Source organism: Tupaia chinensis, unplaced genomic scaffold, assembly GCF_000334495.1.
Source record: "Tupaia chinensis unplaced genomic scaffold, TupChi_1.0 Scaffold000086_1, whole genome shotgun sequence".
NCBI lineage: Eukaryota > Metazoa > Chordata > Mammalia > Scandentia > Tupaiidae > Tupaia > Tupaia belangeri.
The window spans coordinates 3352380-3376580 of record NW_006159548.1 but is presented as its reverse complement, the minus strand read 5'-3'; the positions used below and the strand labels follow the sequence as shown (position 1 = coordinate 3376580).

The following is a 24201-nucleotide window of genomic DNA, read 5'->3' as shown; positions in this document are numbered from 1 at the left end:
CATGTTTAACACCTGATCAAGATAGAAGAGAGCAGCTTTGGTGCTTTTTTTCTTTTTAAAGAATTATTTTATTTAACTTTATTTTTTATTTTTTTAATTTTATTTATTCATTCCTTTATTTTAATTTGACCAGAGAGAGACACACACACAGAGAGAGAGAGAGGGAAAGTGAGAAAGCAAGGCACCAGGTCCAGGACTTGAACCATGGCCGGCCATGTGGGAATCCAGCACTTTTAGCCATCATGCCACCTGCCAGCCCCTCTTCGGTGCTTTTTTTAAATGTCTCTCAAGCAGCCTGGCTTCAGTTTCCAAGTTTTGAAACCTGAGAAGGAAAACAAAAAAAAAGTTAGAACAAATAAAAGAAAAAAAATGAAGATACTATTATTCAAATTTAGAGGAGCAGATTGCCTTAAACTTTAGAAAGAAAGCTTAAACCGCTCCTCCATTGTGTAGAGAGACAATAAACTTGAGAATGAGCACCCAAGGCATATTACCAACTGCCAATAAACTCACTCAGGTAAGTACTAGATATCAGTAAATTCCTTCCAATTAAAATTAAGTAAGTTTTAAAATAATAAACTAAAACATTGTCCTAAAAAAAGAAATTCCACAGCATAGACAGCAGTCAGAAAAATAGAGGGCTCTCAACCAGAACGAAGACTGTGTGTGAACCTGTGAGCGTGCATGACGTCACGTATGTGAGTGCATGGATGACGAGTGAGTTCAGGAGTGGTGTAGACAGTGAGAAGGGGAGTGGGAAACTCCTGAGCAGGCACTTCCAGCCACAGCAGTGAGAAGGAGGGGGACATTTCTTCCCTCTTCTCTCTCTCTACCCTTGTCTTCCACTCCTGCGTGTACTCTCAGCTAAGAGGTGCTGGGACAAGGCCCCTGGAAGGCAAGACAACCACCTGTGAAAGACGGCTTTAATGACCTCCTACTCCCCTCACTTGGGAGCTTATTACGATTTTCTTTGCAAGTCACTTTGCCAAAGAGCATTACTAAATGATTTCTTTCTGCAGCAACTCTTTGACAAAATGCTTGACTCTGTCTTATTAAGATAATGCACAGAGCTAGCCTAAGGCATGGTGATCAAGGCAGCTTGATCCCACATGGGTGACTTCACAATTGGAGTCCCAGACTCAGTGGCTTGGAAAACACACTAGCCACATGTGCGTGGGTGCTCAAAATCCAAAAAAAAGGGAGCAGAAGGGATTGTGGTATGACCATCCCCCATGGGGGGGAGGTGTTTTCTCACTCCCTCTGGCAAAGATTTTTAAAAATAAATAAATAAAAGATAATGGGTTATTCAAAACAGAAGAGTAAGGGACCCATGGCATAATTCAAGGATAATGAGTGTCATCCTTGTCATCCTCATTTACAAATGGTGAACTGCACTTCAGTTCCAGTTTCATGACTAATCCTGCTGGTATTAGACTTCAGGTTTTCCTGACAGCGTTTCTTACACTGTGTGGTCACCAAGGAGACGTGCCCAAGGCTTGTATCAGAGCGATGCCTACGTGTTGGTCGTGTAGACATTGAGCTCTCAAACCCGGGCCTCTTAGTCATTGCAGGGTAGAAGCAGGTTCCAATGAGGAGTTCTGCCTTATTATATTTAAATAGCAATACCAGTCAAATTTTAGTGGAAAAGGAATGAAATGACCTCTTCATTAAAGCAGGCTTCAGGCTCCTGCGCCTTGCAGCACTTCTCCACTGCAGCAGTGAAAGTCAGGAACAAAGACCGCAGCTCCTGATCTGCAAATCCAGGCTTCAGCTTCACAAGGTTAACAAGAAACCTGTGGCCCAAAGATGTCGAATACAATTAATTCATTATTTCTTTCTACAGCAACTCTTCTGCAAAATGCTTATTCCAGAATCACGTCTTGGGTCCTAAACTTGGAGGAGTGTAGAGTTGAACTATTCCACTTTTCTTTCTTTCTCTTTTCTTTCTCTCTTTCCTTCCTTCTTCCTTTTCTTTTCTTTTATTTTTTTAAGAGAGATTTTTGCTATAAGGAGCATGCACTTACCTGAGAGACAAAAAGAGACAGAGAGACAAAAAACAAAAAATCATCCCCCAGGGAAGATGGCCACACTGCAATTCTTCTCCTCCGTTATCCTCTCAGGATCTTGGACATGCACACATATGTGCCCAGCATGAGTTTGAAGCTGCTTATTCTGGGTCTTGAACTTCAGTCGGTCATGTGGGAGTCTAGCAACATAGCTGCTATGCCATCTGCTGGTCCCACTATTCCATTTTTGAAAGGATCTTCTGACATTTTTGTATTAAACTTATAGAATGGATTCCATAATAACACTCTTTAGAAGGTCATTTAGTCAGGGCCAAAAGGTGGCATAGTGGTTAAGCCAACCATGATTTGAGTCCTGGACCTAGCAGCTTGAAAATTATGCCACGCTTGTATGAAGCATGCCCAAAATCCTGAAAGAAGAATGAAGAAGAAGCGATTGCAGCATGGCCATCCTCCCTGGGGGATGATCTCTCTCTCCCTCTCGCTCTCACTCGCTCTCTCTCTCTCTCTCTTTCTCTTTCTCTCTCTGTCTCTCTGGCAAGCACACACATTCTATGGCAGACTTTTTTCTTAAAATAAAAAAAGAAGAAGATGAAGGTCATGTGATGACAGACACAGTGCTGTACAATGTGAACAAATGCTAAGTCTTTATCATTCACAATATTATAGAACACATGACTACATTTGATCTTTCTAGAAAATTAATGGACAAAACCACCTCCAAACCCTTATCATCAGTAGCTGAATGCTATCTCCATTTCATTTGACACAGACATTAATTACAACCAAAAAAAAAAAATCCTATTTCTTGTCATTTATAGTATCGTCCGATAGAATAAAGTAAAATTCCTGTCGCTTTGAGCCTCTCCTTTTTTCAAATAATAAACAAGATTTTTAGGGCAAACATCAATGCCATATTCTCAAGAAAATCCAATTCATTATGAACTTTCTTTGTTGCTTTGACTTACCTTTGTAAACCATAGTCTACTGGAAACTCCAAGACTTTCTCAAAGGAAAAACGTGGAGTTTTTTTATGGGGGGTGGGGGGGACTGTATAAACAACGGTACTATATATGCAGTAATGCTTTTTTTAATAGGAGAGATAGACAATTTGGCTAAAGAAACAGGATCGTGACACCAAAAACCCATATTTATTAGGATTAACCTTATTAAGTCATGATGTGTCTTCAAGCTAATGAAAAAAGAGGAATGGGAGAGAATGTTTGTACCTGTCTTTCTTCTTCTGAAGCTCCTCATTCGGAGCCTGACACAAGTCTGTGTGAAAGATAAATAAATCTCGAGAAGTGGGAGGAGGTACGTATGTTTTATCAGCTTCCAGGCTCTCAAAGCAGTGTCTTCTGAAGGCAGGGTTTGTGAGACAGCAGTGGTCCACAGCAGGGTTGATAGTTCGGTTTTTATTTATTCCACAAAACTCTCCAAGAACTAAATCTGCCTGTACCGATGAGAGTTGGAGCTCAGTCAGGATTTTTAAAGTCACAGTGTTTTGAAAAATTGTAGGGAGTGCCTTAAAGTAGACACGATCTTTGTGCTATCCCTGCAGGGCAAGCAAAAGCTCTAACAAATGCATCATCTACTGCTGAGCAGAACAGATAGAAGAAAGCTGAGCGTTCACCAGAGAAGGCCAAAAGAGACTTGTTTAGGTGCTCCATAGCTGCAGTCAGTAATAGAAAGCACACGGCTTTACCCTGCCCCCTATAAAAGAATGAGCACAGAATGACTCTAGGCCAAGACCATCTCCATCAGAGACACCAGACCTCCCAATCCCCACTTTTCTGTCTGTCCTTTCTCAATCCACAGCCTGCTTCCCTGGGGGCACCCCATCTCTTCACTCCCAGGCCAAGGCAAAAATATGATTAGGTGAATAGCTAGACTGTTCTAAGATCATTGTTAAACTTTTTCAGGAAAAAAGAATGCACTCATAACATGATACTATGTATAAAAAAAAAAAGTAGAAGTTGGAGTCCCAAATGGTATTACAACAAAAATTCAAGCCATAGCAATTTACATGCCTGTGGCTTAATTTCTTAGTAACATATCCAAACTTACTGTGAGCCGAGAGCTGCAAACAGCCCCTGAAGGGGCAACCAAGCACTGTTGTAGTATTTGAGTTTATTCCCCTCATGGGATGTCTGCCCCATACTCTCTAATCCAGCCCTAGGGAGATATACTCAAGCACATAATTCAGTTGGAGTCTGTAATTCTCTCCCTGAACTGTGCACCTTGGGACAAGAGGAAGAATTTGTAATATTACTCAAACTTTTAAGTGTCTTGTATCATTCTGAAACTATACTGTGATTCCTAAATCATTTGCCTCAACAAATCACTTCTAATACAAATAAGAAAGATAATTTGGAGACTTCCCTCACTCCCTCATACAAAAAAAAGACATTCTCATTTGCTTCTTAAAGATTTCACACAGTGAACCAAAAGGAAAACCTGACATCTTTGCTTGATGATGTTGAAACAATGAAGACAGAAGGCAGTTAATCACCATAAATCAGTAAGAGCAAATATCCCTGTATATTTGTAAAGAACAGTCAAGTCTGCTGAATGGTCAAGTCCCATGCTCACCAAATTATCAACACAGGCAAACTCTTCACTTTGTGTGCAGCAGGTAGTCAAAACTGTCACCATCTCCTTGCCAAGAAAGACCAGTTCCTCAGTGGAGAGCTGTGGGACTTTCTTGGTCATTCTGATCAGCAAGCTGAAAGAACATTTGTGCCTGTTAGATTCTGAACAGAAGAGTTCATTTTCCCTTAAATCGCTACTGAAGCCCAACCCTTCCAGGTTAGGGTCAACCAATATAAGTGCAATGTGAACTAGTTCTCTTAGAAAATGGTAAGGAAATGTCTCATCTTCTATTTCCAGCCTCCTACAGCTCTACAGAAGCTGCATAACTTCCTTTCTAATGTCAAGTGTTTGTTCAGAAGCACTTAGCTTTGCCCGCCCTGTTTTACCTTTGAGTATAGGAACTACTTTGCTAGTAAGGAAATTTGGCCTGAAATCCTTTGCATACTTAGTAAATATTTTAAAGGAATAATTTAACAGGCGCATGTTGAAAAAGGATAATCTGAGATAAAGAAAATGAAGACTTTCAATGGACTGAGTGAATTCTTAGCCAGATTTCAGAAGTAGTGAAATCATATTTTTTGTTTTGTTTTGAAGATGTTTAGTTTCAACAAATACTACATGAGCAGGATCATTGATTAAAGAAACATCAGTAAACTGCAGTAAAAGAATAAATATGAAAGTGTTAAGCAAACCTGGAGTTATTTCCATTAACTCAATTAAGATGGACCAAAGTCCGATGGACACACGACTTCTTCCCCAGGAAACTCTCACATCCAGACCTTGGTTCCGTTCCACTACCGTGTGAGGCGGAATCCGGGAGTTCTGGTTTAGGAGTGAGAAAGTCAAGTCCAAACAGACACTTAAGCATTAGAAAAATCTCCTTGTCCAGAACCTTGGGTTTCCTGCTGTAAAAAAAAAAATAAAAAAAAAAAAAACTAAAGTGCCTCTCAATGTGCATACTTGCATACTTGACTTTCGAGGGGCTTTTTTATTCTTTCCCAGAGTTTAAGAATTGGACATAACTGATAGACTGAGCTAATTTTTTGACACTTGGAAGGATTCTGTATTTATCCTGGTCACACAGGTTAGTGTGCTTGTGCAAACATACTGGTATTTCAAGTCTTCCTTTCCCAAATTCTGGAAAGAATCACATTCTTGTTTTACTATCTTGAGGCTTTTCTCAGTTGTCTCATTGAATTTTTCTTCCTGAAAATAAGAACAATAATGGTTACAAATATTTTATCTAAAATGTAATCATAAGCTTTAGGTCAATTTGCCAAATACCTTTCTTTAATCTACAGTATTTTAAAATTTTTATTATTACACATTACTCACTAAATCATGGCCATTTTTATTTTTTGAAGATGTTTCTGCTATAGGGCGCATGCGCTCACCAGAATGACAGAGAGAGAGAGCAAGAAATCACCCCATCCCCCGCCACAATCCCTTCTCCTCCATTCTCGTCTTGGGATCTTGGGCACGCACTCACGCATACACAACCGGCATAAATCTAAGCCACCAAGTCAGGGACTCAAACTGCAGTTGACTATATGGGAGTCCAGCGACATAGCCATTATGCCAACTGCTGGTCCCATATCATGGCCATTCTTATATGAGTGTACAAGATTTTGATTTTTTACATTATAGATACAGGTTTTTTAATAAATCTTAAAATTCCACATTTTTTCATCATGACCTTTTTTAGAGTTTTCCAATTTAAAAAATTATAATTTAGATTTTATGTTGATAATAGTCACATTCAATTCTCACTTTGAAGTGGCTATAACAGTTGATTCCTCCTTTTTTTTTAGTTTCTAGAGGGTGTTTGCACTCACTAGAGAGAGACAGACAGACAGAGAGAAAGCACCTCCCCAGGGAATGTGGTCGCGTTGGAGTCCTTTCTCCTCCATTTCTCTATCCTGTCAGGGTCTTGGGCATGCACACTCATGCACCCAGCTTGTTTTTCAAGCAATTGGGGTCAGAATTTGAACCATGGTTGGCCATGTGTGATCTGGCTCCCTTAAGCACCAGGTTGTAGGACCAGACCACTGCCTCCATTTTTAAGTAAATTGACCTTGTGAAGTTACATGGCTTGTCTAGAATAACCCAGCTAGTAAGAATTGCTACAGGATATTTTAAATCATTTTTACCTTTCATATATATCTTTGAAAATTAGATTTGAAACCTAAAACCTCCAACAGTTGTCTTTAAATATTTGATGAACTCTCTCTCATCTGGCATAGAATTGAACATCTGCTAAGTAGCTATCAGAACAAGAACTATACACTAGTGAATGAAGCTCTGGCACAAACTGTGTCTCCATGTAAAAAGAAAATTTCCCAAGATTACAGTTCATTTCAAGATTGGGACCATTTGGGACCAGCAGTTAGCATAATGGCTGTGTCGCTGGACTCCCATGTAGTCGACCACGGTTCGAGTCCCGAACCCAGTGGCTTAAACTCACGCCGCACGCGTGTGCGTGCATGCCCAGGATCCCGAGAGGAGAATGGAGGAGAAGGGATTGCGGTGTGGCCATGCCCCCTGGGGGGTGATTTCTCGCTTTCTGTCTCTCTGTCTCTGCCTTTCTGGCGAGTGCACATGCCCTATAACAAAAAAAGTCTCCAAAAAAAGAAAAAGAAAAAAAAAGATCGGGACCATTTTGAATCGTTAGAGACAGTGACAGAACAGAAATGAAACTCAAGTCTTCGTACTTCATTGTTCTAATCTGAGTGGGTATAAACTGGTTTTTATGGCAAGCAGAAGAAAAAATTTAAACAAAGCAAATATGGTGCATATTGGGACCAGCAGATGGCATAATGGTTACATCACTGGACTCCCATAGTCAACCGTGGTTTGAGTCCTGGACTCAGCGGCTTAAAACTCACACCATGTGTGTGTGTGTGTGTGTGTGTGTGTGTGTGTGTGTGTGTGACCAAAATCCTGAGAGGAAAATAGAGAAGAAGGGATTGCAGCATGGCCATTCCCTCTAGTGGGGGATGATTTCTTGATTTCTGTCTCTCTGTCTTTCTGTCTTTCCAGCAAGAACACGTGCCCTATATCAAAAATCTCTCTCTCAAAAAAAAAAAGGTGCATTATCGAAAGAAAGAAAAATAAATCCAAAATATCAAATAATGAATGTCTATAATGTATCTGAGATGCATATGAGTGGATATAGAAAGCACATTGCTTTCAACAGGATAGTAATGGCCATGAGCAAATTGTTCATGAAAATTTATAACTGTAATAGCTAAAAGCACATGGAAAAACTTAATGTCATTAAAATCAAATACATTTTTGCTTGAGACAGAGCCACTGCTTTTTCACATACAAATCTAGCAAGGTCGACTTTCATGGCAGTGTTGTTAAAGGGAGGTTGTAGTAACCTTCTCAGGCACTGCTGTGGGACTACACACTGGCAAAAACTTTCTAGAAAGTAATTTGTCAATTTGTGTTAAATGTTGTTTAAAAGTTTACTCATTTTGACCCAATAATTTTCTTTTGAATAATCCTGAAAAAATAGCCATTATATAGTAATAAAGCACAATGAGATACTCACTTCAGAGTCACCTATGAAATTAAAATCAACCTAATTAAACATCCTAAATGTCCAACACATGGTAAGAGAAAGTTAAGTAAATTGTTTTACATCATTATGATGGGAATACCATGATTTAAATGAAATATATTTTGAAGTCTTTTTTTTTTTTTTTGAGAGGTTTTTGCTATAGGGTGCATGCCCTGGCCAGAAAGACAGAGAGAGACAGAGAGACAAAAAGCAAGAAATTACCCCCCCCCAGGGGGGATGGCCACACCACAATCCCTTCTCCATTCTCCTCTCGGGATTTTGGGCACACACAGGTACACGTGCCTGGCATGACTTTAAGCCACCAGGTCCAGGACTCGAACCGTGGTCGGCTACATGGGAGTCCAGCAACATAGCCATTACACTAACTGCTGGTCCCTGAAGTCTGTTTATTGACATGAGAAATTTTCTTTCTTTCTTTTTTTTATAATTTGCTATAGGGTGTATATGCTAACCAGAGAGAGAGAGACCCACACCCGGGCTGGAGGGGGGAGTAAGAAATAAGAAATCAACCCCCAAGGGGTTGACCTTGTAGCAAACTGTTTTCCTCCATTCTTCTCTTGGGATGGGGTTTTGGACATGTACACACACATGCCCAGGGTGTTTTTCAAGCTGCCAGGTCCAGGATTTGAACCACAATAGTTGGCCATGTAGGATTCAACTGTCTTGACCATTGCCCCACCTGGCTGACCCAAGATAAAAAGTTTTCTATACTAGAAACGGAAGAAGTCAAGAAACAGATTCTCCTTAAAACAGCTGAAGGGAACACAGCCCTTTAGACACCTTGATTTCAGTCTCCCAAGATTTCAAACTTCTGTTCTAAGAGAGAAAAAATGTCTGCTGTTTTAAGCCACTAAAAATGCAGCCAAAATAGGAAACCAATACAGCACCATTTATAACAAACAAATCAAAAAGTTCTCCATGGTCCCAAATAAAAAAATCAGGTTTTTTTCTAAGACAATATTAATCCAATCTTATTTTTAAAAGCACACACACGGGAGTCATTTGTGGCATGGTGGGTAAGGCAGTGGGATCCCACAAGGCTGATGGCACAGTTAAAACTTGGACTCACAGGCTTGAGAAACACACCCAAAAAAATGAGGACAAGGGATTGCAGCATGACAGTTCCCCATGGTGGTGGTGGGGGTTCTTTTTTTATTCTCTCTCTCTGGCAGGTGCATGCACCCTGTGGCAAAACACACACACATGCACATATGAGCAGAAAAGTTGAGCATGTTAATTATTGTTAACCCTTGGTAACACAATTAGAAAGTTTTTTTTTTTTTCCTTCGTTAACTTTTGGCATTTTTCTAATGATCTACAATAACCATTTGCTACTTTTACAATAAGATAGCCTAATATAAGTCAATAAAATAAACTCTATCAACAGAAATGTAAAGGTGAAATGTTTAATAAGAAGAGAGAATCGACGCACTAGATTTGTAGGTGAAAACATAATGCATAAACCCAGTTAATAATGCCAGTCTTGGGACCAGCAGTTGGTGTAATGGCTATGTCGCGGACTCCCATGTAGTCCACCGCGGTTCACGTTCTGGACCCGGTGGCTTAAAACTCATGCCAGGCACATGTGCGTGCGTGCCCAAGATCCCGAGAGGAGAACAGAGGAGAAGGGATTGCGGCGTGGCCATTCCCCCGAAGGGTGATTTCTCACTTTCTGTCTCTCTGTCTCTCTCTCTGGCGAGCGCATGCGCCCTATAGCAAAAACCTCTCAAAAAAAAAAATGTAAAAATAAGAAAAGAAAAAAAAAGAAAAGAAAGAAAGTAGACTCAACGTTGCCAGTTCCATTTTCTACCCCTAGACTGGAGTAACACTTTGATATCAATTTTTAAGTGTTTTGTTATTGTTCCTCTTTTTTAATTCTCTGAACCTACTGCCATGGGACCTACCGCGTGGCTGTAACAATCCTGAGGATTTTCTGTGTTGCAACAATTGCCCAGGAGATCCTCGTACACTTGAGAAATTCTTAAAATCTCTGGTATAGACAGATCCTGATGTCTCCTTGAGTATTCATAAGTAAACCTGCCATGTGTACGATCGTTTGTGTATTAGAACTTTGAGAAAGAGCAAAACACCAAGTCTCACTATCTTTTAACCTAGTCAGACCTTCTAGTACTTGTCTGGTTTCAAAAACTAAGTTCCTCCTCTGCTTTGGGTAAGGAGTGATGGAAGAATATTATTTTGACAGTACAAGATAATTTTACAAAAGTTCTCTTCTATGTTATGTTTTATACTGACTTTTTTTTAAACTTGGAGGATAGCATTATTGGAGTTAATTAATGGAATGATTCAATCCTCAAAGCCTTAGAAATACCATACAGTGGGGACCAGCAGCTGGTCGACCATGATTGGAGTCCCAGACATGGCAGCTTAAACTCACACCAGGCTCATGTGCATGCGTGGCCAAAATTCTGAGAGGAGGATAGAGGAGAAGCGATAGTACCATGACCATTCCCCCTGGGACATCATTTCTCACTTTCTATCTCTCCAGCAAGCACATGCACCCTATAGCAAAAATCTCTCCAAAGGAGAAAAAAAGGAAGTAGAAGGAGAAGGAGGAGGAGGAGGAAGAGGAGAAGGAGAAGAAGAAGAAGAAGGTGGCCATCAGTACTTTAGAAAATACATTAGTATCATTCTGCTAGAAAATACATTCAGACTTCCAACTCTGGACTGTGGGAATATGGCTTTGCCCTCACTCCTCATGATACAGGGGGCTCTTAGAGAGGGGGAGCAGCCTTTGCCCACTGCTTCACCCAGTCACTTGTGAAATATGGAATAACTCGCTCTTCAGCTCTAAACCATTGGCAGTGGTTTCCATGGCCTCGGTCAGAGTCTCTAAGAGGACAGGTGGATATAATTTGGAGAAAAGCGAGAAAGGGAGAAGAACAAGGCTAACACTAAGTGTTTAGGGGTGTGAAGCACTAGATCAAGCTTTGGCCATAAGAATCAGTATCTCAATATCTAAGCCATGGACATCTTCCCAGCAGGAAATACCCCACACCTAACAACACATCCCCATAACATCGCAAACAAAAACCCCTGGAAGCCAATTTGACACAGAGGTCCACTAAGGTCTTGCAGCAAATATTCACATCCACAAGGCTGCACCTTAAAACTGTTCTGACCCAGCACGCCCATTGTCACCCTATCCTTTCCCCCTGCTCTTCGAACACTGTCATAATAGTGTTAATAATGCAGATAATGATAAAAATTGCTCTCATTTATCCAGCATGGGTGCCAGGTACAATCTATCATTTGGGTTAATACAATATAATTTGATTTAACATCCACAACTCATGCAGAGCAATAGAACACAGTGGTTATAAAAAAAGGAGTCTGGAGCCAGACTGTTCGTCTCGGCTAGCGGCACTGCGTAGTACCTGTGTGACTTCGGGCCAAACTACTTAACCTCTCTGTGCCGATTTTATCACCCATGAAATAAAGACAAAAGATTACTACCGTCAGAGTCATTAGTAGATGACAAGTCCCTAACACTTAGTAAAATTTCAAAAAACAATCAGCTGTTATTATATCCCGTATCTTCAACTCACACCTCCTTCCAGAGCTCCAGCTCCATATAAAAATTGTTACTTGATTGTCACGATTAGTTGCTTATTAGCACCTCGAAGTCAATGAGCTCAGACTAAACGTTTTCTCTTTCCCACAACACCTGCTTCTCCATGCATATCTCTCATCTCATTAAATGAGAAAAATGCCAACCAGTCACCTAACCCCAAACTGGGATTCATTCCAGGTAAAGTTCCTCAATGTAAAAGTGATTTTGTCCTTGCTGTTGTTCAGTACAAGCCCAACAGTGGTATCCGTTACTCACTACCATGGTGTCTTACTGCAGATACCCTACTCACAGCCATAAATACAAGCACTTTTTTTTTTTTACTTCTATCCATCCTCTACCATCAGTCCAGATGACCAGAATGTTCTCCAGTGCCACCTTCCTAAGCCACGTCCTCAGATATACTTAATCCCCTCTTCCTGTGTCTTTCACATTACCTGGCACACAACACTGTCAGAACTAAAAGAACAGTTTTTGCACTTCCTGCTTTGACAATGTGTCCTCTTCTCACATCACATTCCCTATGTATGAGCCCAGCAAAATCCCTGGATCCTATTTCATCACTAATGAACTTTGAATATTCCTACATGAATGTTATAGATGATGAAATAAAGCACAGAATGGTTAGCTTGTCTGAGTGACTCAATCCGGACTCAGTTCTAGTCCCTATGGCTACAAGTTCACTCGTCTTCTCCTTAACGGCTATGGGGTGGCATGGCTTCGCAATAAGCCTGCTACAACCCTCGGACCAGATCTCCTGGCGTCAAATACTACTCTGGGAGCCAGCAGGTGGCGCCCTATGGCAGAAAAAAAAAATTATAAAAACCAAAACCAAAAAACCCTACTCTGTCTTTTTTTTAGCTGTGAATCTTTTTTTTTTGGGGGGGGGGGATTTTGGCCATAGGGCGTATGCACTCGCCAGACAGACAGAGACAGACAGAGAGACAGAGACAGAAAGCAAGAAATCCCCCCCCAGGGGGGATGGCCATGCCGCAATCCCTTCTCCTCCATTCTCCTCTCCAGATCCTGGGCACACACACACACGTGCCTGGCGTGAGTTTTAAGTCACTGGGTCCAGGACGCGAACCGCGGTCGACTACATGGGAGTCCAGCGACATAGCCATTACGCTAACTGCTGGTCCCATTAGCTGTGAATCTTGAACAAGTCACTTAACTTCATTGTACCTCAGCTTACTCATTCGGAAAAATTGGGAGAAATTGTACTTATTTTACATAATTGTTGTGAAAGTTTAAAACACAAAATCTGTTAAAGCCCGCTGCTTCAAACCTACCAAGTATTCCATAAATGTTAGCCATCACCATAATAACAGTTATATTTTCTTAAAATGATGTGAAAACATTTGTTAGATTGTTAGAGTCTAGAGCCATGATTTTTAACAATTATATGATTCACAGTGAATTAAATGGTCCCATCTCCTTCCACCCAAATTAGCCAACATGGGTCAAATATGATGTTTCTTTTTGCCTCATACATTTCAACAAAAATTATTTACTCAGCAAAGAAGTTGTCTGGGTTAATATCTCGTTCTTGACACGCATTTTTGCTGTCAGTAAATTTTGGTTCTCTTGCAGATAGATCCTTCGGTTTGTCATCTCTGTTCAACCTAAATATGCACTCGGCACGTTCTAGCATTTTCTTTCCACAGCAGTCTTTGATTTTGGTGGAGATGGAGTCTTGTTTTGAACAGATATGGTTCATAACCTTGGCCTGTACCAAATAAGAATGCACAATTACTTTGGTTCCAAATTTTTTAACATTATTTACTTATTTGTTTATTTTATTTGACCAGAGAGGGATAGAATGAGAAGAAGAGAGAGATGGAAAGTGAAAAAGCAAGCCACCAGGTCTGGAACTTGAACCACCATCGGCCATGTGGTAGTCCAGTGCCCTCAACCACCACACCACCTGCCAGCCCCCATAGTTTCAACATTTCTTAAGGGTGGATTTTCCTTTATCATGGAATAGTTGTGCACAAAACTAATCATTAGCATAATATCTAGAATCATTTCATAAGCTAATTTGATAAATGATATTCATTTAAATTTCATACTTACTTAATATACATGAAGTTTCACATTCATGCCAGCTTTATTCCTCAGGATTTAAGATGCAATAGTTATGAAAAATAGGCTCCCTCATAAATTCACATTACTTAAGCATTATTCTTTTAAATATGTTGTCCCTACTCCATTGATATACTAGCATCTTATATTCTAGATGTTGTTAATTTTCCATAATAGTACACCTGCACTATCAATGGTGACCACATGTCATTGTAATGGCTATAATCCTGTCTCTTCTCATGGCCTGAAACTACATTGCCAGGCGCACAGCAAATGCTCAATAAATATTTGGAACGTGAATGAAAGAATGGAAAGCAAATGGACCACTACAGCAACTGCCACATGAAGACTTCTCAAATATAAGAAGCTATTTCACTCATGGGATTATTTTCCTATGGGTATTAGTCATCTAAGGTCATTTAATTTATCGAATGATGTAGGAATAAAAAGCCCTAGTCTGTTCCCTATCTCTACCCTTCACCCCAGTTCTGATCTTTGCACAAAGTTTGGGAGTTAGAAGGAAGGCAAGGTAATTATTTACATATTATATGCATAAATTATTTTTTAGAAAGATTTTGGCTACATGGGACCAGCAGTTAGCATAATGGCTATGTCCCTGGACTCCCATGTAGTCGATCGTGGTTCGAGTCCCGGACCCAGTGGCTTAAGCTCAAGCCAGGCACATGTGCGTGCACGCCCAAGATCCCGAGAGGAGAATGGAGGAGAAGGGATTGCGGCATGGCCATCCCCCACCCCCGGGGGTTGATTTCCCGCTTTCTGTCTCTCTGTCTCTCTCCATCTTTCTGGTGAGTGCACACACCCTATAGCAAAAATCTCTCAAAAAAAAAAAAAAAAGAAAAAGAAAGAAAGAAAGATTTTGGCTACAGTGTGCATGCACTCACTGAAGAGACAGAGAGAGAAAGTGAGAAGTCACCCCCCACAGTGGGGATGGCCACATCACAATCCCTTATCCTCCATTCTCTCTCAGGATTTTGGGCACTCATACACACACATCCAGCATGTTTCAAGCCACCATATCTGAGACTCAAAGTACAGTTGGCCATGTGGGAGCTCAACGCCTTAACCATTATGCCACCTGTAGGCCCTATATGCAATATCTTTAAAAGCTCATCTCGCTCCTGGTCCCAGCTCCAGACTCTCCAGAATGAGGCTCCACGTTCTTCCTATTGTCTATATCAGCTTCAATTGAGCGGTGTTGAGTTCCGTCAACACATCAGGCAATTTCAGGCCTTCCTGCTGTGCTCTAGCTGTTCCCACCACCTGGAATCTTCAGGTGAACATTAAAGATGAAGATGAGAATGAAGCTCGGGACTGATGTGAAAAATGAAATGGGAACTGGTATCACGCTTCCGACAAAGCACATAGGATCAAAGCAGGAAGTCTGCTTTTACTTGGTTTTAGATGCTATTTACCGAATCACGAATGCACTGCACAGCATCTCCTTCACAGCATCCGTCATACATGGAAGAGATCTCTTCTATGAGAGAGAGCAATTCTTTAAATTCAACCTTGGGGAACTTTTGACTGAATACAGCGACATTTCTGGAAAGAGAATAGAGAAGCCACTAAAATAATTCAAACAGCAAGTAAAACAAGATGCAATTCTTTGTTAATGCAATGTGAATACTGCCAAAGGCATTGGTATTCTTAGAGTTTCACAGATGTCTTTATCAAATAGCAATGATATGTTGTAACTCCTAGGTGTTTATTTTGGGCTCCCCAGAGTCCTAGATCTGATACGAAAATAACTAAGAGGTTCTTCCCTAATTATTATAGTAAGATGCTTGGGTATGACTCTGTTTCCTATTGCAAGATCATGGCAGGCATAAGTAATCCATCACAGAACTTTCTCCTGCTGATCTGTTTGAAATCTCAGCTTTTTTTCTCAAGACATATTGAGAAAAAGGATTACCCTACCTTTGGTTAGGGTAAACATGAGAGATAAAATTTATCCTTGCAAGGTTTTCTCCTAGTCATCAAGGTCAAATTACATGTCCAAAGTATCTGGAAGGTCTTAAAACCCTGGTTGGGAGCTCCCAGACCAGTTCGAATTTCCAAGTAACCAAAATATATCTTTTTTTTAATTAGGTGTTTAATTGTATTTATTTATTTTTTGTTTTGTTTTTGTTTTTATTATTTGACCAGATACAGACAAAGAGAAAGCAAGTCACCAGGGCTGGGACTCAAACTATGGTCAGTCATGTGGGAGTCCAACATCTTAACCACTACACCACCTGCTGGCCCCACAACATATATCTTAAAAGTAGTCCCCTTTTCTTTTTGGGCCTCAATCTCCCCCTCCTAAGTCTTCTTTTATTCTGATTTAATGTCCTGTTTCTGATCCACCTCATAACCCATGAGAAACTAAGAAGAATATAAATACGAAACCATCTATCGTTTAATAAAACCAAGTCACAGACAAGAAAATACAAGTAGAGACAAGATACATAATATAAATCTCACATAGACTTTAAGATTTTGGGTCCAAACTTCATATATGCTCCACAGAGAGTTTTTTGATAAGAGGAAGATGCTTTTAGATATCGTGTGATAGGAGCTGCCTAAAGAACAAAAAGAAGATTTTGTTGAAACAATAGCAAATCTCACTATGCTTTTTTTATAATAATGTTTATTAGGATTTCCGATTTACATATAGTAGCTGTACATCTCTGTGGGCTACTGTGTTGTTTTTCAAAGCATGTATACAATACGTAATAGTCAAATCAAAGAAATAAACATATCCACCATTTCTAGCATTTACCATTACTTTTCATTGTGCACATTCAAATTTTGCACTACTGGTTATTTAGAGAGATATTATATTAAATTGTCATTAACTTTCTTCTTTTTATTTATTTATTTGGTAAAGGTTTTTGCCTTAGGGTGCATGTACTTGCCAGAAAGAAAGAAAAATAGAGACAGTGAGAAGGAAAGTGAAAAATCACCCCCCCGGGGGGGATGGCCATACCAGAGTCCCTTCTCCATTCTCCTCCTTGGATCTTGGGCACACATGCACACACACCACACCCGGTGTGAGTTTCAAGTCACTGGTCTGGGACTCGAACCTCAATCCACCATGTGAGAGTTCAGCAATGTAACCGCTATGCCATCTTGGCCCCATCACTAACATTCTTTACTGTGCTACAATATCCCACATTAACCCACCCCACACTTGCTCCTTATTTCCTTATTTTTTTAACTACATGCCAATCAAACTATTGCAGAGCTTATTCAGAGACAGAAAATCTTTGGCCTTTTGGTAAATTTATGTATCGAAAGAAAAAGGTATTTGTGGCACATTATAAAGGAGTGCCAGTCTTCTTGATGACTCGCTCGCCTGTTGGAGGGGATGTGGTGGAGGCAGTAGTCTGTGAGCTTGGCCATCTGCTAGGATTAAACCGTTTTAAGGGTAGTCACAAAAGGGCTTATTACTGGTAGAAGATGAAATGTCATCTTTCACCCTCAATATTCACTCACTACTAGTTCTTCCAATTTACAAAGAAACTAAAGCCAGAAGAAAAACCCTGGAAATGGGTGACTACTTCCAAAGGTTTCAGACAAAAAGGATATTTATGGGCCAGCCAGTGTCATGGTAGTAAAGCTGCTGGATCCCACGTAGTCAACTCAATAGTTTGAGTCCTGGGCCCAGCAGCCTGAAAAACACCCTGAGTGTGTGTGTGTGTGTGTGTGTGTGTGTGTGTGTATGTGTGTGTGTCCAAAATCATGAAAAGAAGGACAAATGGTGAAGAAGGGATTGCAGCACGACCATGCCCCTGGAGAGGTGCCTCCTCGATATATCTCTCTCTCTTTCTCTCTCTCTCTCTCTCCCCCCCCCCGCTTTCTCATGAGCACACATACCCTCTGGCAAATTTAAAAGAGCAAGAGAGAATATTTCTATCTGCAGCACACTAAAAGTGGGAAATCAGTGAATATAGTAAAAGAACATATTAATAAATGGCACATTGGCCGTAAGTTAATCTTAAGTGGGGACTGAATCTGTGTGTTGGCTGAATTCTTTGGCCTTTGAATGAACGGAAGCTATACTCACCTTCGCTCGAAAGCAGGTGGCTTTGTCTTGCTCTTCGCAACATGCTTTCGCCACCTCCTCAAAATTGGCAGCCACTGTTAAAAGCGTAGGGGCAAAGACAAAGGGGTTTCTTCTGGCAACTTCGTACACATAGCTATAAAAAAATGAAAGAATTTTTTAAAAAGGAGAGAAGAAGGGAAAGGAAGAAATGGGAATGGAATGATTGGTGGACAAGGGCAGGGAGGGGAAAAGGAAGGGAAAGAAAAGATCAGAAGAGACTAGAGTGGGTTGTAAAACTGGAGGTAAGAGGAAATGTTTCCCGTTATAGAAAACTTCAATGTAAGGCAGCGTTATCCCAATAAGAGTCCTTTAACGTCCTTTCCGCAAAATTGCTAACTGCAGAGTAAGAGTGAGGATGGCAGTTCGCAGCCGGAACGCTGAGCCACGGCTGTTCTCCTCTCCCCATGCCGCAGGGTGGTCAGCAGTATTCTCCTCCATTTTGAAGGACTGTATCTGAGATGCAGGAATCATATTTACTTTCATTCAAAGAAACTTCTGATTTAGGTTTCAATGAACACACCAGCCTTCCAGAAAAGTCTACAGTTACTGCACTATCGAAAGCAAATTTTGTTTTTTGTTTTGTTTTGTTTTGGCTAAACGCCTAGTAATTTAATATCTGCCTGAATAAAAGATACAACTTCTCATTTCCTCCACTATGCTACAAGCAACCTAGCACCAAGCACATCCCTCTGCTGTAGGACTTATTACATTAGGACATAGGTGCCACTGGTTCAGACCGATAGCATTGTGGGTCAGTGCTGTGCACAGGGAGACAGATATCATGTGGACAACCGCGGTTTGAGTCCTAGCTCCCATGGCTTAAAAATCACACCAAGGGGACCAGCAGTTAGCATAATGGCTATGTCGCTGGACTCCCACGTAGTCGACCGCAGTTCGAGTCCCAAACCCAGTGGCGTAAACTCACACCGGGCGCATGTGCGTGTGTGCCCAAGATCTGAGAGGAGAATGGAGGAGAAGGGATTGCGACATGGCCATCCCTCCTGGGGGGTGATTTCTCGCTTTCTATCTCTGTCTCTCTCTGTCTGTCTGGCAAGCACACACGCCCTATAGCAAAAACCTCTCCGAAAAAAAGGAAAAAAAAAAATTACACCAAGAACCTGTATGTGTAGATGTGTGCGTGTGGCCAAAATCCTGACAAAATGAAGAGATGGAGGAAAAACTATTGTGTAATGGCTGTGCCCTACTGGGGAATGATCTCTGTCTTTTTCTCTCTCCTCTCGTGCACACACTCTCTGGCGATTAAAAAACGTTTTTTAAAAGAGGAAAAGGACATACTCGTCTTTAATGTAAGAGTCCTGGTAGTAAGGCCTATACCTTATTTATATCGCTGCGTTTAATCCATACTAAGCGCAGACTCTAGAACACAATACATGCTGAGTGAATTAATGAATCAATCAATGAACCCAGCCATGCTCCTTTGAGACAGGTATTGAATTTAGCAGAAGACTAATTCTTCAATGATATTATTTTCCCAGTAAAAATAAACTTACCTATGTAGATAAGGTTTTCTGACATTTTGATAAGCCTGACATTTCTCTTCAGGTTCAAGAGTCGGGAAAGGAGACTGAAATTCTCCGTCACCTTTCTTGTTATAGAAGAAACAGAGTCGTCTCTCAAAGTCCACCTTATTGCAGCAGTGTGAAAAATTGTATTTTTGTGGCAGCCCCTCCATAGAGCATGTTTTTTCCTGAAAAATCTCATTCTGGGTAACAAGAAGAAGGATGATGTTCAGTCATGATAAAGCTTCCCTACCTTCCAAGGAGACATAATGGACTCACTAAATGATCATTGTTCTCTTTTGGAAAAGAGATGGTGATTTCACCACTGTGACCAGCAGAGCTTCTCTGCCCACACCGGGGATGGCCATTCCATACTCAGGAACATTTCCCTATCCATATCACGAGATTCCTTGCCTTTGTATTCTTTCTTTGCTGCCTACACTTTCTTCCTTCATGACTTTATTCATCTTGCAAGGTAACAAGGAGAATGCATTGGCTCTGTGTTGAGTAGTTTTCTAGGGATGCAGATGGTGACTTTACTGGGAGGAAACCCATAAAGAGAGTGTGACGATAGAGTGCATGTGGAGAAATGCAGCTACAAAGGGTACCCCTGGGCTCCCTGGGTGTTCCGGGCTATTGGCTGTCTCCTCTGTCTGTACAAACATGGCATATTGTGAGCAGAGGCCTGTCTACATACTTCAGAGACATAGCAAGCCCTCTTGTGCATCACAACACAGAATTGCATGTCTTCTGATGAAAGTACCTTATCCTGGGGGCCACCAGATGGTGTGGTAGTTAAGGTGCTGGACTCCCACATGGCTGACTATGGTCCTGGACCTGGCAGCTTGCTTTCTCACTTTCCCTTTCCCTTTCTCTCTATCTTCTTCTCTCTGGTCAAATTAAAAAATAATAATAAATAAAATAGAAGTAAATCATCATTTTTTTAAATAAAAAGTACCTTATCCTAAATACGGAAGGGAGGCAAAACAAAGATGACGTGCATAGAGCCCCTTTCTGATCATATTTTTCAAGCCAAGCTCTTTTGGTATTTCCAAATGGTCTTGTGTGTTAAAGAAAGGGAGGCAATTTACTTACAGCTGATTTTGAACACTCCGGAAGTGTCCTGTCAGCCACACATTTATCTCTGTATTCCACCATGTTGTTTATCATAACTTGGAGTTCTTCAAAGGCTACTTCCTGAATGTATTGCGCAAATACGATAGTGGTGCTGCAACAGTCCATGTGGACACACAGTAAGCATCTGCAGTGTTATTATTTATGCTCAACAGACGCAGGAACATCCACTTCTGAGTCGCCTCAGGAAATTACCCAAGCACCAAGGCTATATACATTTTACAACATCTTGATGATTCAATGGCCACACCTAAATTTTATAATTAATGGTGTAGCTATTTCTCTATTTAATTACATTACTTTTGAGAATCACTGATAGTTTTGGAATGTATCAGATAAGATTACAATAATGGTTATGTTGCTGGACTCCCACATAGTCGACTGTAGTTCAAGTCCCAGACCCGGTGGCTTAAAACTCACGCCTCATGTGTGTGTGCTTGCCTAAGATCCTGAGGGGAGAATGAAGGAGAAGAAATTGTATTGTAGCCATCCCCCTGGGGGGGGGTGATTTTTCACTTCCTGTCTCTCTGTCTCTCCAGTGAGTGCACACATCCAATAACAAAAATCTATAAAAAAAAAATTACAATAATCATCATCATTCAAGGAAATTCAGCACAACTCACATGTATTCAACGTTCTCTTCTATAAATTTCTGAACGACACTGAAGTCATCTGAAAAGCAAAGATATTTAGGATATTACTTACCCTATTTTTTAATATTTTTCAATAAGTCTTAATATTTATTGACATCTGGGACCAGCAGTTAGCATAATGGCTATGTCGCTGGACTCCCATGTAGTCAACCATGGTTTGAGTCCCGGACCCAGTGGCTTAAACTCATGCTGGGCGCGTGTGCGTGCGTGCCCAAGATCCCAAGAGGAGAATGGAGGAGAAAGGAATGAGGTGTGGCCATCTCCCTTGGGGAGTGATTTCTCACTTTCTGTCTCTCTGTCTCTCTCTGTCTGTCTGGCAAATGCACGAGTCCTATAGCAAAAAAAAAACTCTCAAAAAAAAGAATATTTATTGACATTTATGTGTACAAAGTACAAAGCATAAAATAGAACACTGATAATAGAAAATAACTTGGCATGTTTAACAAGAAAGATAGAAGTCGTATGAACCAAATATGAGATCTTAACTACACCTGACTCTGGGCTCAAGACATTTTTATTAAGTTGAATTGATTTGAATTCATTTCAAACTGATCAAACTTTGGATATGTCATTGATGATTCTCTGGCAATAATTGTCAAATATAAGCACCATTTTTCTGCTAAATGTCTATCATTTATGACTAAAGAAATAATGTAATGATTGCAAGGTGTTCATGACAGGGTTTGATGAGAAATATCATAGGATGCTAAGGTCCCTACAGTTGCTAGTGCTAGTGGACACAGATGATCTCCAGACTCACCTAAAATCATGGATTCGCTCTATGAGCATACGCTAGTCTGAGCACATTTTTGTTCATCCATATTGACTACATTTGTGGAGTCTTTATTTTTTGCAGAATATTGTGCTGGACACACACAAACTTGTTGAGGCCATCACAATGACAAAGATGTCTTGTCGGGACCTGATTCCTGTGTTCTCATAGTCAAAGTGCCTCACGCACATGACTGTAATCCAATTTCAAATGTGATTACGTTTTGACAGAAATGCCTTATGATCTCAAGGTAAGGAACCAGAAATAGATTATAGGAATAATAGCATATGAGTTGAGTTTAAAAAAAAAAAAAACGTGAAAAATTCAGCTAGCAGAAAAATAAGAAGTCCAGCATTTCCATGTGGAGAAACTGATGTAAGAGCACAAGGTGAGAAGTCTTGGGATGTGTTAGGGAAACTCCATCCTTTTTCATGATAAAGTGGGTCATAAAGAAGAGTAATGGAACCTAGCAAAGAAAGGATCTGGGTGCTGATCATGGCCGTCCTTCTTGTAAAGCTGAGGCATTTGGACTTGAGTTTGAAACCACAGAGTACTACTGAAACATTTATATAAGATAGTAATCAGATCTTTTGTTTTGTTTTGTTTTGTTTTGTTTTGTTTTGTTTTGTTTTGTTTTGAGAGAGAGAGATTTTTTTTGTCACAGGATGTGTGCGTGTACCAGAGAGACAGAAAGTGAGAAATCACCACAGGGGGATGGCTCTGCCACAATCCCTTCTCCTTCATTCTCCTCTCAGGATTTTGGACCACACACACACACACCCAGCATGAGCCTCAAGTCACCAGGTCCAGGATTTGAACCACATTCAGCCATATGGGAGTCCAGATCATTACACTACACCACCTGCTGGCCCCAGATCATTTCTATACACTGAGAAGTAATAGTCATGTGTTGGTATGTCTAATGTGCTGGGGCCTTTCACGGTACCTAACAACTAGAAAGTAGAACTATTTGTTGAATAAATGGATAGAAGAATAAATAGGTGGAGAAAATTAACCAAGCCATTAAAAGACTTCTATCTTATTTTATCTCACTGAGAAATCAGTGGAATCTAAATTTTAGTAAGAGTAATAGAAATAAAAAAGAAAACATAGATCCAAAGGATAATAAAGAGAAGAAAGTTGACAGGATTTTGAAACAGGTTGTTAAGAGGGAAAAGTAAAGAGAGAGAGCTCAAGAATGACCCTGCTCCTCAAGCCCTGTGGCTGGACTTACTAGCAGGTACTGTGAGGTGTGGTGTTCTGAGGGGCGCGGGGGGCGCTCAAGTTAAGGAAGACATAATCTACACCTTCAGTGCCACTGTGACACTTAGAGAACATCTTTGCATGCATTCCAGAAAGATGATCCTTCCAGGCCAAAGGGATTACAAAAAAATACCTCTTCTAGAAAGACGAAATGTAAAACTTTTCCCCTTTGGATGGAAAAAAAATGTAAAAGTTACCCCTTCCTCCAGTTCCTATTGGCTTGGTTAGGCTTAGAAGCATGTTCAAACTGTACAAAGAAAGAAATCAGGTCCTACGGTTCCTAAGAATGTTTATTAGAAGACTTGTTGGACAACCAAATGTTCTAGAAAGTTCCAACTCATACATTATCCCATCATTACCATATACTATAAAAATTTGCAAGAAATATTAACATTTCAAAATCCAATCTGTATTTCCCAGCTATACTTTCTATCCTTCCATAGGCTACTAACCATTTTTGAAGTGTGATAACTGTCTCTGCCTAAAGGTTAGGTAATATGACTACCAAATTACAAATTCTGGAAAGGTTACTTTGGGATAATTGGTCAATATACAGAAACTAATCAAGAGGGAAAAAAAAGTGAAGAATTAAATAGAAAGAAAACAAGGTTAAAGAAATAGAAATCATCCTAATTTAATCATTCCTTAGCTGATATGCAAGCAAATTTCTTACCTGCATCCTGAGGTTTTGTGGGCAGGGGTAGGGACTCAGTCAAAAAAAACAAGAAAAGAACAAAACTTGTAAGTTCTAACTGCTTCATCTTTGATTTTGGTTTTTAGAAATCTCATTCACAAAAAGAAATAATAATAATGTGATTGAGTAAAATCAAGATTTATATATTTTGGACATTGCTAGTAAAAAAGTAACCTGCTTA

At 40.3% G+C, this 24201-nt stretch overlaps 1 protein-coding gene across 4 annotated transcripts; it reads right to left on the bottom strand.

Moving 5' to 3' along the window:
• Positions 1 to 211: 211 nt before the first annotated feature.
• AFM (afamin) lies at positions 212 to 24201 on the bottom strand. 4 transcript variants are annotated; one of them, XM_014585737.2, is made up of 14 exons: positions 24000 to 24198; positions 21262 to 21310; positions 20600 to 20732; positions 19496 to 19707; positions 17946 to 18078; positions 16361 to 16458; positions 15310 to 15439; positions 13306 to 13520; positions 10107 to 10239; positions 5725 to 5822; positions 4617 to 4749; positions 3254 to 3477; positions 1627 to 1793; positions 278 to 322 (listed from the first exon to the last, which is right to left on the bottom strand). In XM_014585737.2, exons 1-13 carry the CDS (start codon positions 24085 to 24087, stop codon positions 1637 to 1639), a joined length of 1803 nt encoding a protein of 600 aa, XP_014441223.1. In that variant the 5' UTR covers positions 24088 to 24198; the 3' UTR covers positions 278 to 322; positions 1627 to 1636. The 4 variants fall into 4 exon arrangements, with proteins under 4 accessions (XP_027625536.1, XP_014441223.1, XP_014441224.1 ...); XM_006142914.3 differs by having other exon boundaries at positions 279 to 322; positions 1661 to 1793; XM_027769735.1 differs by lacking the exon at positions 1627 to 1793 and having other exon boundaries at positions 212 to 322; positions 24000 to 24199.

Coding starts and splice junctions, on each gene's coding strand:
- AFM (XM_014585737.2), bottom strand. CDS start 24,087: ATGAAGCAGTTAGAACTTACAAGTTTTGTTCTTTTCTTGTTTTTTTTG. Junction 18,079..19,495: donor AGAAAACCTTATCTACATAG/GTAAGTTTATTT, acceptor ATTTTTTTATAG/CTATGTGTACGAAGTTGCCA. Junction 1,794..3,253: donor CTTCAGAAGAAGAAAGACAG/GTACAAACATTC, acceptor TTTGGGCCACAG/GTTTCTTGTTAACCTTGTGA.